The 16,273-nt window shown below is 50.8% G+C and overlaps 1 protein-coding gene across 5 annotated transcripts in view; it reads left to right on the top strand.

The window, feature by feature from the left end:
• The window catches only part of CTDSPL (CTD small phosphatase like), a 120,619-nt gene extending 104,346 nt beyond the window's left edge, over positions 1–16,273 (top strand). For 3 of the 5 annotated variants that reach the window (XM_058729398.1, XM_058729400.1, XM_058729399.1), the window contains 5 exons: positions 1,422–1,478; positions 4,887–4,979; positions 8,791–8,976; positions 12,598–12,719; positions 13,694–16,273. In XM_058729398.1, coding sequence (XP_058585381.1) covers positions 1,422–1,478; positions 4,887–4,979; positions 8,791–8,976; positions 12,598–12,719; positions 13,694–13,760 — 525 coding nt within the window. In that variant the 3' untranslated portion in view covers positions 13,761–16,273. Of the gene's footprint in view, positions 1–1,421; positions 1,479–4,886; positions 4,980–8,790; positions 8,977–12,597 lie in introns of all 5 variants that reach the window. The other 2 variants (XM_058729401.1, XM_058729402.1) reach the window with 1 other exon arrangement.

The following is a 16,273-nucleotide window of genomic DNA, read 5'->3' on the forward strand; positions in this document are numbered from 1 at the left end:
GAGTTTCTTCCTTCATGATTTTGTATTTTGTTGTGGAATTATAAAATACTGAACTCATCCTTGGCCTTCCAACCGCAAGAGTGAATAAACTGTAATCTTAAGCTTCAGGTACTCTATTGAGTGCTTAGCAATGGTTCTGTGTTCTAGTATTTTCTGTTTACTTAGCAAAGAACATTGCATGTGTGTATGATGATGGGCTTAATAAAAGCAGACCCCAGTTCAGATTCTGACCAGAGACTCTGCCCTGCACACCCCTGTCCGCACCCCTGCCCAATAGCCACCGCACACCTGCTGTCTCCCCCTATTTGTCCCAGGGGTTTGTGTTCTGAGTCTCTTGGGCCTGTTCATTGGAGTAGTTGCTACCTCATAATAATCTGCCGAAATAATCATGTTTGCATTTTAAGTATCATTAGTATTGTCAAAGAGTTACTTTAAATAGGCTTAAGTTTGTGGCTGTGCTGGGGTATTGTGTTACTTAGAACAGAGCAATCGAGGGTGGGTCGGCTCTCCCCACTGCCCAGGGCAGGAGACGGTGCCAGGCAAGGCGGAAATCACTGCTGCTCAGGACCAGATGGAGCCATAGGCACACATCAGACCCTTTACCGCAGCTGTGGAAGAGAGGAGAAACGAAGGTCCAGAGGGAAAGGAGCCGAGGCCGTGGCCTGTGACCTCTGATTTCACCTCACGTCTGTGGCCCTGCTTTGTGTCCTGTGCTCAGCATCTCCTGCCCAGCAGCCCATCACAGGGCAGCTTACATCCGTGGGTCCAATACAAATCAGTTTCCCCCCAAGTCGCAAGTCCTCTGGGACCACTGGGCTCTCACCTCCTCCCCCTGGTGGCCAGTACTGGTTCCACACCATGTGGCAGGGCTCTAGGCGAGAACTGGAGTTTCTGAGGAGCCCCATTCTCTGGCCAGGCTGCCCTACCTTTGTTGTTTAGGCCAGGGAGATGATACAGAGGTTGGACCGAGATGCTGAAAGTTTAACGATATTCAGAACAGAAAAAAATGTGCTTTCCTGCTTGTGCTTATTTTAAGGAATCAAAGCATACTTCAACATCCTTCACCTAAAACTTTTTTCCAGGGACAGCTGGGTGGCTGTCGGTTAAGTGTCCAACTTCGGTTCAGGTCATGATCTCACGGGTCATGGGTTCAAGCCCCACGTTGGGCTCTGTGCTGACAGCTCAGAGCCTGAAGCCTCCTTCAAATTCTGTGTCTCCCTCTCTCTGCTCCTCTCCCGCTCGTGCCTGCTTGCTCGCTCTCTCTCTGCCTCTCTCAAAAATAAATAAACATTAAAAAAAATGTGTTTAGCTGTTTTTTCCAATAATAAAAACATTGGTCCAGGCAAACCTTATTCTTTCTAAAGTTTCCAATTTTATTTTGTTCTTTCGGATATATTAATTATAATTTCTTTTCTCTCTAGCCCATTAGTAATGCTGATTTTATTGTTCCGGTTGAAATCGATGGAACTATACATCAGGTAAGAAATCAAAGCTAAATCGGAGCTGCAATTAGCATTTTTTGGTAATTACGTTTCCTATGAACTTAATCCTAAATTCCCATTTCATCAACGCTTTTATTACTGACTCAAAAGGGAGCAAGCTTTGTAAAATAAATACAGTGATTTCCTGCTTTCTTTTTTTCACTGATGCATTTACTTTATATTGAGTGTATAAGGGAAACTATAATCCATTTGTAGATAGTAGATGTGGTTGCAAGTTGGAATAGTTCTTTGATTTAATTCAGTCTTTTAGAAGTTTCCATATCCCCCACTGGCCCAGCTTGATGGTCTAATTAACTTTCTCATGTAATGGCTTTCGGCTACTCTCCTAGCAGGCAAAAGGAAAATGCCACAAGTACCCACTTACGGTGGGATGTTGGGAAGAGATGTCAATTTCCAATACCTGCCACTCCAGACTGATCTTGTCACTCCTACATCATGTTCTCCAGCGGATCTTTCGCAAAATCCCAACCAAAAGGATGTGTGTTTTTGGATCAGGAGACAACTTTGAATAAAGATGCCCTAGTTAATTGGCACGCATCTTTGTTCTGATGGTTTTTTTCCCCTTATCTGCATGAAGCTTCTCCAGGAATAGCTTCACTTATGAACATACTGGAACACTGTGGGAAAACTCCTAGCCTTGGAAGTTGAGGAGTAGGGGGGATTTGTAAGGTTTTCCACGGGGATGGTGTGACCCTCTTCTTGTCGGCCCAGGGTCTGAAAGGGAGAGTCTCTGGCCTGATTGTGTTTATATCTCAGGAAGGAAAATCTCTCTTGGTGCTTGAGCCATAACAGGATGCCTTTCCTTAACAACACCAGTAGTTTCCTTGGCCCTTGAGGACAGGGTGTCAGAGTTGATGTCTTGGAAATCAGCTGGTCCGACCATGTCGTTGTCCAGATGGGGAAACTGAGGCTCGGCCAGAGAAAGGGTTGGTTCAAGGTCACATCATGGAAAGAATTAAAATGAGACTTCCAGTCTTTTGCCTCCTGGCCCATGGCTCTTTTCCTGATACCCTGGTCCCTTCGCTTCCCAGGCAGGAGGTCTTGCCAGGAAGCTGGCCCTTGGAAAGGCAGCTTTATATTTCCAGTGTCTCCACATGTCATGCTTTTAAAAGCCAGCAGGGAGCCGAAAGACAGGCACTTGGGCATTTAACATTTGCAAAAGCATCAACTGAATTAACTCAGCATCTGAGAAGCAGTTAAGGCTTCATTTAGTACCTTGGCTTCTGCTACAAAATAACGAGACAAAGGAGAGGCTGCCCACTGTCATGGCAGGAATTAGGAGAGAAATTAATCCTTCCTTCTTACCTTGCAACTGTGAGCATGACCCTCAGGGCCTGACCTGCGACGGCCAGCCCACTCTCAAAGGAGCCACCCCGGCTCCCCCAGCCTCCCTCCAGACTGTACTGTGATTCATATGGCGATAGATACTCCAGGGTCCCAGGGGTGGGATCAGAAACCCTCTCTCCTGAGGGAATGAAGCCACAGGCGCCAAGAGGAGGACCAAGGCCCTGGCGAAGGCCGTGGCCTCGTTCAAGTAATCCAGGATAGGCTGTGCAGGTCCCGATGGGCCTATTCTTGGTTACTTGCACGCGGACGCGGGCCTGGACGCCGGCATCCGGGCCCAGGACCTTCCTCTCTGCCAGAGGCACCAACACCAGAGTTCCCAAATCAGTCTCCTGCCCTCTGCATGTAGCAAAGCTTGCTTTCCAAGCAGCATTCCCAAGGAGACTGAGGACCACAGGCCGCACCCGTTCCCTGGCACCGAGGAGCCTCATGGACAAAGTAGGGGCCTGCCCCAGCCCCACCCCCAGCCTCCCAGCTCCTCACAGCCCTGCTGGCACCCCCGCCAGGCCTCTGGCCCTTCACTCCACCCTCGGCCACAGACCGTGCTTACCCCAGTCTTTCAGTGGGCCACAAGTTTCCCACCGAGTCCTGGCTCTGTGCAGAATTCTTCTGCCATGCACGCATCCCCTGTGTGCTACAGAGCCCCGTCCCCACTCTGTGACTCCGGGGGTAGACAGCTGGCAACATCTGCCATTCACGGCCTCACATGTGCTCCCCCTGACCTGCCTTTCACACTTCCTCTTTAGCCACTTCGTCTATCCCCCGTCTCTAAAGGGCCGGTCACGAAGGGCTCTGGCCTTGCTCTCACACCCAGGTATTTTCAGGCCAGGTCTCATGCTCCTACTGCTTCCTCTGCCTGGAAGCTTACTTCTCGTCCTTACCAGCCTGGTGAACTCTTGTTCATCCTGCAAGGCCCAGGCCAGATGTTACCTTCTGTGATCCTTCCCCTGGAGAGGGGAGGGGAGTTCATTGTCCTTAATTTATCTCTCTACTACAACTTGGATATGCATGCTTAGTTTGATTTGTTCTTATTTGTATCTGCTCTAGACTGTGAGCTCTTCAAGGGCAAGGCCTGTGTTTTGTTCATTTTTGTAACTTCTTCAGGCTGAGCACAGAGCTGGGGCTCAGTGAATATGAGCTGAATTGAATTTTAATAAGTTTGATTTATTTTAGGGAAGTGGCTAATTTCACATGGAATTTATTCAAGTTTTAATTAGTTCTTCCCTCCTCCCACCTTCCCTATCTTCTCTCACCAGCTTTGCCTTGTCTCCCATTTCCCTGGTCTCCTCAGATTTGTTCAGGTTCCCCAGTCAGGAGCACAGAGCCGCCCAGCCACTCCAGGAAAGCCTCTTCTTTGCCCCCCTCTGCCTGGAGGCCCCTCCTGATGGGGCCCTGGGAGTAGGCTGGCGTCACGTCCCCCAAAGTCTATTTCTGTACCGAGCTCAAGTAGAGTCACCTTTGCGGCGTCAAGCGGATGGCTTCCCACACTGACAGGGAAGGCACCTCTCGCCTCTTTGCTGGGCCTGCACTCCCACCCCGGGCCTTCCTGGCGAGAGAGGTGTTCCAGTCGAGGGTACGAGGTGGCCGCTTGTCCCAGAGCTGCCAGACATTGGGTCGGGCCTGGACGTCTGAATGGACGGCCCCTGGGCCGTGGCCTGTGTCCACATAGGGCCTGACCCACAACGCGTACTGAGAAACACGGTGAGAGAAGGAGCCATTTCGCACAAACACGGCACAACCCTTCTACTTACTGGTTCTGAAAACCCCTAAGACCCCCCAGTGCCGCGGTCAGCTCCCCTTTCCCTCTTCAGAGGAGGGTGCACCAGACTCAGACCGGGAGCCCGGTGTGAGGAGTGTGTGTGTGGCCTAACGTGCCGCATCTGACTGTGTAGCCCTCATACAGTCGGGGTGTCCCCCCCCCCATAGAGCTGGGGACAGCAGGCAGTTCCCTTTTAAGGAATTCTTCCTACGTGGGTGTTGGGCCCAGGCCACCCCAGCAGCTGCCGTGACTGACCAGCCTGCTGTTTGCTGCCGTTGCAGGTATATGTGCTGAAGCGGCCCCACGTGGACGAGTTCCTCCAGAGGATGGGCCAGCTCTTTGAGTGTGTGCTCTTTACTGCCAGCTTGGCCAAGGTACGTCCTGCTCCCAGCTGGGCTCCCCCAGCCCCTCCACCCTGACCCCCTGTCTGCCAGGCAGCCCTCTGTTAAGGTGTGGGAGGCTGTTCCCATGGTGACAGTTTCCCACCCCAGATGGGATGGATGCAGGCCACGTGCACAGCGCCAGCCTGAAAGGCTTCTGGGTTATTACCATGGTGACAGGGCGCCTTTGGAACAAATGCTCCGTGAAGTTGCTGCCCGCAGCCGCCTCAAGCTGGATGTCCACGGGCCAGGAAATCAGTGTGTAACTGGCAAAGGGCATCTGCCCCTCGGCCGTCGACTGGCAGACCCCTGCTAGGGGCTCAAGCCTTTGTGTCCTCCATTGGCTTACACAGGTTTGGGGAAGGATAAGTGTCCAAGACTCAGGCACATGCACGGGCCAGAGGAGGGTTCTGACTGCCCTAGTGAGCCATGTGATCTCGGACAAGTGACTTCACTTGTCTTGACTCCATTTCTTCTAGAAATTGGGGATGATTTCCTCTACCACATGGGGTGGATCAAATGAAATAATACTTGTAAAGGGCAGAGCACCGTGCTGGACTCATTCAGCAAACGTTCCTGGAGCACCTGTTGTGCTCCATATGCCCTGCGGGCACTGTCGCGTGGTAAGTCTCCTGGTGCTCAGGGTTTAATTTTCATAATTATTAATGATGACAAAATAATTCACATGTTTTGGCCTTATAGCTTGGTATGAATCTTTGACCCAGCGTCTACACTGGCTCTAACCAAAGAGAGTGGTTTCTTTGCCCTTCCCCACTGTTTAAAGGAAGTAGCAGGTGCATAGGATGACCCCCCCCCCCCATCCCCATATGGTTATGTCTGCCCTTTCACAGGTGTGCTGAGGTGCTGCGCCTCAGGTGGAGAGGGCGGGCCCCACTCCTCGGAGGAGATCCTTGCCATGACCACCCCTCAGATCCTGACTCTGATGGGGCCAGCGTCATCCATTTGTTGGTGGCACCACCAGTGTCCCCGTGGGCACCTTGGGGACTCTGAGGTGGCCCCAGAGATGAGCTTTGTGGGGCGCAGTTTAGCAATCTGCTCATCTCCAGACCTGCTGCAAGGACTCTCCCCTTCCCCACCCCCTACAATGTCCTGGCTCTGGGTGGCTCCCTTCTCCTCTGCGTGCTGGGGACTCTGACCCCAGGTGCCCAGACATACCGCTTTGCCAGACGGGGCATTCCTGGTTTGAATCATGTCTCAGTCACGGCTGAGATGAGAGGGAGCCCCACCTGCACAACGTTCTGCCAGACTCATTGGCAGGCCTTAGGGCATGAGCTCGGTAGAAAGGGAATCCAAAACCTAGGCCTCACTTTGGCATACTAAAAAGAGCATGGCCTCGGGGAAGACATACTCTTCCCCAGTGGGCGCTCTTTCCCACAAATGGCACCAGGACGAACCGTAGCGTGGATGGGTCTCCTGGCGAGGCTCTGGGGCACCGAGGAGCCTGAAGTGACAACTGCAGAAATAACAAACAGCAAGATGGCACCGGTGCGGTAGATTAAGAATTGGGGGGTGGGGGTTAGGAGGGCGTTTGGGGGGGAAGCTGGCAAAATTGAAACACTCTTTCTCAGTAGTAGTCGCCAGCACTTAAACATCCTTGTTCAGTCTCTTCCTGGACGTGTCCCACCTGCACCTCCACCTGTCTCTCCAGCCCTTCCCTCACTGCTACTCCAGCCTGGCTCAGCCGAGTCGGCTCCCAAGTGCAGCCTTCCGACCCTTTCCTCCCTGATGCACAAGCTCTGCGGACAGGTGGGCGCTCCCCGGTTCTTGGCTCTGGGCTCAGCTCCCAGCCAGCACCATTGGTGCCGTGGACCTCCTGGCCCACAGCCCAGAAACCCACAGGAGCCCTGAGCTGATGTCAGAGCCCTTCTATGTCTGTTTCCTCATCTAAGTTTCCTTTTTGATTCGTTCACCCAACAGATACTTGCTTAGAACCTCCTGTGTGTCGGGCTCTGTACTAGGCACTGGGGATACGGCAGAGAACAAAGGAGACAAAGCCCCTGCCCTCATGAAGCTTACATTCTCCACATTTACCTCTAAGGCCTGGAGCCCCCAGATTCAGACGTTCTCTTGAAGGATGTATGCCACCGCCAGTGTTCACAATCATGCGGAAATTAATCACTATTTCCACCTAGAGTCAGCCTCCTAGTACCGGTGGGTACTGCCCTTTCCAGCGGAAAACTGCAGTGCCTGCCTGGTCAGCAGGAAATGGCCTGCTCCTGGACTCTGCCCCCTCGGGATGTGTCTGGGGAAAGGAGGACATTGCCACAGAGTTAGAGCTGCTGCCCGTAGGCCCGTAGCCCCACATCCTGCAGCGTGCTGGCATTTCTCTGCACCCCGGGGGCTGCTGTGCATTCCGGGTACTTCCTGCCTCCCTGGCAGAGTTGCTGGTCTTTGTGCTGTCACCTCTCTTTCACTTCCAGCCCCAGCCACTCAATGGGAACCCCGTCTTTTCGACATCTTCAATTATGAAGATTTTCCCTCAGGGATGACCTCTTTATTTCTTTATCCGGTTCAGCTTGCTTTGGGAAAATCCCCCAGGCCGTGAGAGAAGGCCAAATACGGTGAGCCCCACACTCCCTCCCATAAAACTCGTGGGCTCTGCGGGGCACCCGGGTGATTCAGTCAGTTGAGTTTCTGACTCTTGATTTCGGCTCAGGCCGTGATCCCGGGATGGTGGAACTGAGCCCCGCCTCCGGCTCTATACTGAGCATAGAGCCTGCTTGGGATTCTCTCTTTCCTCTTCTCTCTCTCTCTCTCTCTCTCACTGAAAAAGCAAAACGAAAACGAAAAAAACCTCCTGGGCTTCAAGTAAACGGAAGCGGGTGTCTGGGCACCGTCCCCGTGCTGGTGCTGGTCTGGCCCAGCTCCTCAGAGCACCCGTAGGAGGCAGTGTGGCCTCATGCCACACAAGCCAAATGCAGAGTCTACTCATTCGTTCGGTGGCAAACTAGTGTTTACTGAGCCCCCACCGCGGTGCAAGGTGCCCGGACATCCTGGTGGACACGCCAGACAAGGCGTGTGCTCTGGCCAGAGAAGAGAAAATCCGGTAATCCCCGGGGGTGGTGAGGTCTGTGAAGGAAGCCACCGTGAGACCCCGGTAGCCAGAAAGGGAGGTATAGGTGGCTCTACGTGGGTGGTAAGGAAAGCCAAGACCCGAAAGGCGAAGGGACAGAAGGAGAAGTTGGTGCAGAGACCTGAGGAGGGGATGTTGCGTGCGCAGGGAGCACTGGTGCAGGGGTTCTGACCACGTTCAAGGCCAGTGCGGCTCGGGTGACGAGCTGGAGCTGAGCGGGGGCACACATCACGTAGCCGTGGCCGTGCGGGACAGGGCGGGCCCTGAGGGGTGCGGGCCTTACTCCAGGGCCAGTGGGTCCGCGGCGGGGGTGTCGTAAGCAGGGGTGATGGGACATGAGAGGAGCGGCTGCGTGGGCTGCAAAGGAGACGCAAGGGGGAGCGGGCAGGCCCTTTGAGAGCCTCACACAGCTGCCCCAGGCAGAGGTTACACACACCGGGAGCCGGGCGGTATACACACAGATGCAGGTCGGTTCAAGATACTCTTGGTGGCGGAACCGCCAAGAACTTCTGACGGACTGGATATGAGAAGTGAGAGAAATTGAAGCAGCCAGGCTGTCTTACACACATGGAGAGGAAAGCGAGCAGGATCCTAAAACACGTCCAATTATGTAAACCCCTGTCTGGAAAAGTAGTGTGGATCTTGCTGCAGTAGGGCAGGTCTCTGGGCTCTTCCAGGCGCCCGGCCTTCACCACGGCTCCTGCTTTCCAGTACGCAGACCCCGTGGCCGACCTGCTGGACCGCTGGGGCGTGTTCCGGGCCCGGCTCTTCAGAGAATCGTGCGTCTTCCATCGTGGCAACTACGTGAAAGACCTGAGTCGCCTGGGCCGGGAGCTGAGCAAAGTGATCATCGTGGACAATTCTCCGGCCTCCTACATCTTCCATCCTGAGAACGCAGTAAGTAGCCCCGGGGGAGAGCACGGGGGGCCCCGTCCAGCTTCGCCTTCGTGCTCTCAAGCACCTGCGCCAGCTCTCTTGGCCTGGCCTTGGTGAAACCCCAGCTCTGCCACTTAGCAGTTGCGTGACACTGAACCAGTTCGTTCACCTCACTGAGCCTTAGTTGCCCCGTCCACCAAATGGGAATTCTGGGGGTGCTGACCCATAGGATGGTTGGAGGATCGAGCGCGGCAGAGCGTGGAAAGCACTTAGAACGGTGCCTGTGATGGGTAAGTGCTCAGTGGGGCCGCATCTTAGCGTTGTTAATGTTGTTCCTGAGAAGGGTTCCGTCGCGAACCTCCTGGAGCTGGCTCGTGGCTCCCGGAGACTCAAAAGGCCTGGCTACCTCTTCAGCAGACGACGTTCTTAAACAAGCATGAATGAAACACCTCGATAAAGGCCTTCAGACAAGCCTGCCAAGCTTTCCCACCTCACAATGATGTCTGAAAAGTATACAGTGGGGACATCTCCTACCTAAAACTCCCCGGAGTGTGACAGTCCCCAGCGCCTGCTCACTGGGTGCAGCATGACTGTCCAAGCAAGAGAGACATGCTCTCCCACCTCCCGTCCTACGCTTCCAGGGAAAGGGAGGTCAGCCAACCCCGCTGGTGACTGCCAGCCATCAGCAGGACCGCCACACTGGCCCTCAGCTCAGGCAGCCTTTCCCGGAGAGCGGGCTTCCTCCCGAGCCTGGGCTTCTCACACTGAACAAAAGGCCCCCCAGCGTCCTTTCCTTGAATCCAGAGCTCTGTGGCTCCCCATATAGCAAAGAACTGAGTTCAAGCTAGATTCAGTTAGTGAGTAATGATTATTTGAGTAAACGTTCCAAATTTATTATATTTACATGCATTCATTATAGTGAGTTAATCAAATTCATCGTAATGCATTTTGTCATGTGTCTCTTAACAGATAAGGATTACTTCGTAATACAGTCACAATTCCATTATCCCATCTGACAGAGCTAACAGTTTCTTAATACTCTCTAATATCCAGACTGTGTTCATATTTTCCTTATCATCTCGAAATGTCCTGCATTTGGACTGTTTGAATCAGAACCAAGCAAGGTCCATGCACTGCTCTGGTTAATAATGCGTATAATCTTAACAGTTCTCCCTCCCCTCTCCCTTTTTCTTCCGTCCTATTTACCAGTTGAAGAAAGTCTAGTTGTTTGTCTTACAGAAATGTCCCCTCTTCTGGATTTGTCTAGTTGCGGCCTCGTGCTGTTTTCCCATGTTTCCCGTGAACAAGTACTTAGAGCACTACTGCTTGATTGAGTGCAGGTTCAGTTTTGTTTTTTCCAGAACACATCACAGGTGGTATTGTGTACTTAGTATGTTATCACATCAGGAGGCATATCATGTCAGGCTGTCCCACTTTTAAAGACTTCAAATTGATCTTTGGAGTCAGGTGTTGTTAGCCTGATCCTACTGTTTTTAAATTTCCCATCAACCTTTGACCTAGAAATGGAGCAGTCGTTGATGATCATTGCCTACATCAACTATTTCATTAAGAATTGCGAAATGGCGATTTCTAAATTCTATCATTCTTTCCACGTGTGTTGGCCAGAAATTCCCCCCCCCCTTTTTTTTTAAATCAAATTTGCCCTCGTCGACTACTTGATTACCCTAAATTCAGTTTGAATGTTTGAATCGGGAAGTCAGGGTAATGTCTTGGTTCTTTTTCTTTAATTCTTTAACCTTCAGAGTAATGAGTCGATGGTCTAGCAGCTTCCAAAAGTAGCCAGTGAATTTGGGGGGAGGGGGGCATTATGATGAACTCAAGCATTTTTCATTGTTATAACTTAATACGCTTATTATTCTTTTGTATGCTCAAATGTTCGTTCACCTTTGGACAGCGGACATCCCTTCAAATAACAATAGTCTTTGAAAGCTTCCTGCTTCTGGTGCAACAAGATATTCCAGGCTCGTCTTGTCCGTTTCTTACCTCCACCCTGGAATCAACCACTTTTCTATGGAGCCTTGTTCCTATTAGTGGGAATGGTATTGAGAGACCACAGTTTGGATGGACTCTCGTTGTTGCTGAGATGTCCTTTGCTTCTGGCCTTTTATACTAGACAGAGCTAACATATATATATTTTTAGAATTAAAATTAAATCATAAATTCATATTGTTTTTCCAGTTCAGTGTTACAACAGTTTTTATTTAGTTTCTTTGGTTTTATTTTTGTATTTGTATCTCCTTCTCTTGTGCTGAAATTCTGGGTTCCTAAATATATTAACACTTCATTACATATTTGACTTATTCTATAGTATATGTTGAATAGTTTCCAAATAGAGTACTAATATTATTACTACTAATAAGACAATTGCACGCACTTAAGGTGTCTTTGAGAAACGTACGGACAGAACACTACGTTTTAAAATCACTTGAAATAATTCTCGGTGTGGTTATGTCACCAAGTTTATATGCACCTTGGGTTCATTTTTTATTGCTTTCTTTTCTTAATGGTTTAATTTTATTTCAATTATGTAACACATTTCCATGATTTCCAACATCAAAGCTACCAACAGAGATAAATTTGGAGAAGTCTTGTGTCTATGTCTGCCTTCTCCCTCTTTCCTGCCCTTCCCCTAGGAGTAGTCATTTTTTTGTTAATCCTTACCTTGTTTATATATTTTTTTTATTTTGAGAGAGAGAGAGAGAGAGAGAGAGAGAGAAAACACCAGTGGGGGAGGGGCATAAAGAGAAAGAAAGAGAATCCCAAGCAGGCTCCATGCTGTCAGCACAGAGCCCAATGTGGGGCTCAGTCCCACGAACTGTGAGATCATGACCTGAGCTGAAACCAAGTTGGATGCTTATCCGACTGAGCCACCCAGGCACCCCTATTTTTTAACTATACAATGAATCGTTTCGTTTCTGAGCAGTCCTTCAAAGGGCCCAAAATGTTACTTTTGTGAACTCCTTTGCTTTCCCCAAAGTCCTTTTTACATCTCTTCTTTTGCACCGCTGGCTGCTACCCATTACCGCCACCACCCCCACGTCTAAAACTAAGGGAAAATCCTGTCTGTGCCCAGAGCTCAGACTGTCCTGAAATTTTATACTCCTCCTTTTAACCGATCGCTGCTAAGGATGGGAGGAAATTCTCTGCTTTTGGCTGAGAAAGCGGCACAATTGGAAGCCTTGCCATGCCCGGTTTGTGGGCTCCGTGGTGTCAGTGGCCGGCAGGTAACTGTGGCTCCAGGGGCTCTGAGGGGTCAGGAGCTGTTGGACGCAGTGGAAAGAGCTTGTGAAACTGGCAGGTGGCAAGGCCAGCTCTCATACAGTCTGCGCCGTGGCCACCTTTTCTGTGGCAGGAGAGAAAACAAGCAGACGCACACACACTGACATTTACACTTCACTTAAAAAGCAAACACACTGAACTCTGCCTTCTTCCTGAACCAGGTAGCTCTGGATCCACCTTAGTTGGGACGGGAGAGAACAAACAAGATGATGACGATGATGCTTTTTAGACACCCGTCCTCCTTACCAAAGAAAATGCTAAACGTGCGGGCACCGGTCGGGCTAGGAGCTGCCCCCGGTGCCGGGCACGGTTCAGCTGCCCCCTCCACACACTGTCTTCCAGGTGCCCGTGCAGTCCTGGTTCGATGACATGACGGACACAGAGCTGCTGGACCTCATCCCCTTCTTCGAGGGCTTGAGCCGGGAAGATGACGTGTACAGCATGCTGCACAGACTCTGTGATAGGTAGCGCCGGCCTCCGCCCGCCCCGCCTGTGCGCTCCGGGACCTCGGCCTCGGGGACCTGCCTGGAGTGAGGACACTCCGTGCTCCAGGCCGCGAGGTCAAAGTGGCCATACCTACCTGTTTTATTTTTTAAGAACAGAAACACTATTTTAAAATGAACTCTTTTAACAGATTTCATAAAGGGACATGCATTTTACGGTATTTGCTTTTCTTAAAACATACCAAAAAGAAAAAAATGGAAAAAAAAAAAAAAAAAGAAAAAGCTTGATATCTATCGGACTTCCTTTCAACTGCCCATCCTCCCTTCCAAGCAGACAACCGGTCCCTTTCTATCCCAGCTCGGAGCAGCTGACCCAACTCAGAATCTCTTTCCTACAGGATGAAGTGCCTTTTTGAATGTTATTTTAAGCTGAGAGTTAATTTTTCTACACAACATATTTCCAGACATCTTTTAGTCTTTTATTGTCTTAGATTCTCTAAGAAGACAACTACGACAATTTTCTAGAACCTGGGGGGGGGGGGGGGGGGGGGCGGGGCGGCTAGGGCTGGAGGTGAGTCATAGAAGCCTGTCTCCCAACAGGTGTGACGGCTCAGACGCCCTGTGGCATGTTGTAGGGCCGGGCTCCCGACAGGAGTCGCGGTGACCACGGCGGTGCCTCCATTCGTTACTGACCCAGTTTGGAATGTATCTGCAGTTGTGCGGCTCGGCCCTTTAGGGAACGACAGCTTCTTTTATATTATTGCTATTGTTTCTGATGGTGACACATTTGTCTTGAGGTCCCAGTCTCCCCCCTTGAAAAGTGGCATCGTCACTTCTGCTCCCACACGACTGCCATACTCCTGTGTGTTTTCTGTTGTGTCGTCGTCGTTCTGGGTAGAGCAGTTACCAGAAACTCTGAAACCCTTGGATATTTAAAAAAAAAAAAAAAAAACCTGTTTATTGATTTTTTTAAAAAATGTTTTCCTTTCCAAAAGCTGGATACACACGGAGCTGTTTGGGAATTTTCTTTGCTGCTATTGCGCTGCCACCAAATGGAATTGACCAGCGGCTGTTACACTGTTCTTTGCCACTGTGCCTATGCTCAGAATCTGCTCACTGCTAAGCTGCAGACTCGGACAGGGTCAGAAACGTAGGTGTCCCGCCCCACCGCAGACTGCACCAAGAGTCCCCCTTGCCCGGCTCTGGCCATGGGAGTTCAGAAGGGAACAAAGACAAAGGGGCCAGCGCGCCACACGGGCGTGGTGTTGGTTTCCGACTGCAGTCGACATCAGAGACCGTGATGAGCCGACCGTTCTCTCTCGAGAACCCGTGGCCTCCCCCAGCCACCCCGCTGACGTGGCCCAAGTCCCCTCTTGGTCTTCTCTTTTGAAGCACAGCCTGGGGTTGGGGAAACCTGTCTAGAGGTGGAACCCCTCGCCCCGAGCCAGGGAGAGGAAGGGTGCCCTCCCCGGGCCGGGGCTTCCTCTGCAGCCTTTCCCAGTGACAAGACAGTCTATAAAGTATTGCTCTTAAAAGTAATTTAGAAGAACCCTTTCGTGTCGGCACCATTGCCTTAGTCCTCTGTGGGTTGGGCCTCCGCCAGAGTTCTGGTGGAAGCGACTGGAGCTAGCAAGTGTGGAAATGGGGGTCGAAGTAAAATTTTGTTCTAGCTTTCGTTCACAAGATAACGAAGCCAGCTGCCAATCGTGTCCTCCCAACAGCACTTTGGACCGCGGACTGCCGTGCATTCAGAAGAGAAATAATTATTCAGGGGTAACCGGGTCCCCCAGCTTTCTGAGTGTGCAGAATCCAGTAACCCACATGCCAGTTAAAGTAGAAACAGCCCCTTGCTCGCATCAGCACAGACCACGGCAGTTCCATGGCGGATCTGCACACGCCATAGCCCTTGATCTGGAAAACTAGTCATTAAGTCAACCCGCTGCCTTAAATGTCTCGAATGTTGCAGTCCAGTGTCTGTCGTGTGTTAAAATCCACACAGAAATCGGTCCTGGTGAGAGCCCCAGACCCTCAGCCATGCCCCCTTCTCTGCTGGCACCATGAGGTCTTCTCTGGAACAGGGGGCAGAGAGGACGAAGTTCTAGAGTATTTCAGGGGAATCGGACCTAGGAACAGTGTCCCACTTCTCAGAGACGGAGTGAAGACACTGGCAAGCTTGAGCCAAACGCTGCACCTAGTGGTTCTTGAAACCATGAGCACCATTGCACGATTGTGGGGGATGGAGCCCGGTTCCTGCCATCACAGGACACAGAGTGTCTCGGGGAGGGGGGGGCCAGCAGACCCCCCCCCCGAGGGTTCTGGATTCTGTGCACCTTATTTGACCACACTCCAAAATTCCATTTTTGTTTTAACCCTCGATTCTGCTTTATGTACATAGCCAGAATATCTAGATCTCTCTCTATATTTTTAATCATCTACATGTAAATGAAGCAATAGAATTCTAACATAAGGCCAAGAAATGAGATGAATGTTTGGGGTTTATGTTTTTTAAGGTAAATACGGGTATTGTTTTTAATTATTACCTTTTATTAAATTGTGGGCTTTAAAACCTAATGAACCCTATTAGCTATTTCTCTGTGCCATTGCTTCCCATGTTACCAAAATACCCACCCCACCCCCAACTCTTCAACCAAAAGAGAAACCCGACCTCCTGAGTCTCCACGGCCCTTTTGGTACCAGGTTAATATATAGTCTCCTGGACAAGTATTTTTTACATTAAGATCTGGGACAAGATATGTTGGGTTGTGGACTCTGGCCCCGGTGATGTTATGCGGTCTCTGGCCGGGCCTTGAGTGGAGGTGCCCAGGCATCCGAGGTTGTCACTGCTCTGTCTTCCATTGTTCGGGAATCCTCCGCGTTGGTCTGCGGTTTCACACATTAGCTGTTTGTAAACCATGTATCTGTACGCCAAGGAGGAACACCACTTGTCACAACCCATGGTTGGTGGGGAAGCTCCTTTGACACAGTGCAGTTTTAATGAAGTGACTTTGGAGACGTGAGGCCCTGATGACACTGACTTGTCATGGTTGCAGCATTTGAACTGCTGGTCTGGAAAAAGAAAACTGTAAATCTGTATAACCTGGCAACATCGAAGACCCTCTATTTTAAAGACGGCCCTCTGATAAAATCTAGAACCACACAGCCCTATAGGGTCAAACACTCGTGACGTTTGTGCCTCTGCTTTTAAAGGTGCTGTGATGGGCAGTTGGCATGCCAGGGTTCGAGAAGAGAGTGGATGGCTTGACGTGCTTGCAGTTGCCCGAGCAAAATCCACTGGCTGCCTCTGCTCCTATCTCGCTGTAAATTTGATGGTGTCTGTTCCTGTTCGTTCTCCAGGGAGCTTCTCTGCAGACTAACACCCCCCTCCCCCCACCCGTAGTGGAGATTCTGGTGCCTGGGTAGCCGTGGATTTCTGTTGGACATTTGAATGTGATAAACAAGCCAGCGTTACTTGGGAAATACTACATGTGGAATGTGCACGTTTCCAGGGGCGAGCCTTGTCAGTCGAGAGGTTTGCAATGATTTCCTTCCTGCCCAAAATAAACACGTGAAACTGC

This window comes from Neofelis nebulosa, chromosome 5, assembly GCF_028018385.1.
Source record: "Neofelis nebulosa isolate mNeoNeb1 chromosome 5, mNeoNeb1.pri, whole genome shotgun sequence".
NCBI lineage: Eukaryota > Metazoa > Chordata > Mammalia > Carnivora > Felidae > Neofelis > Neofelis nebulosa.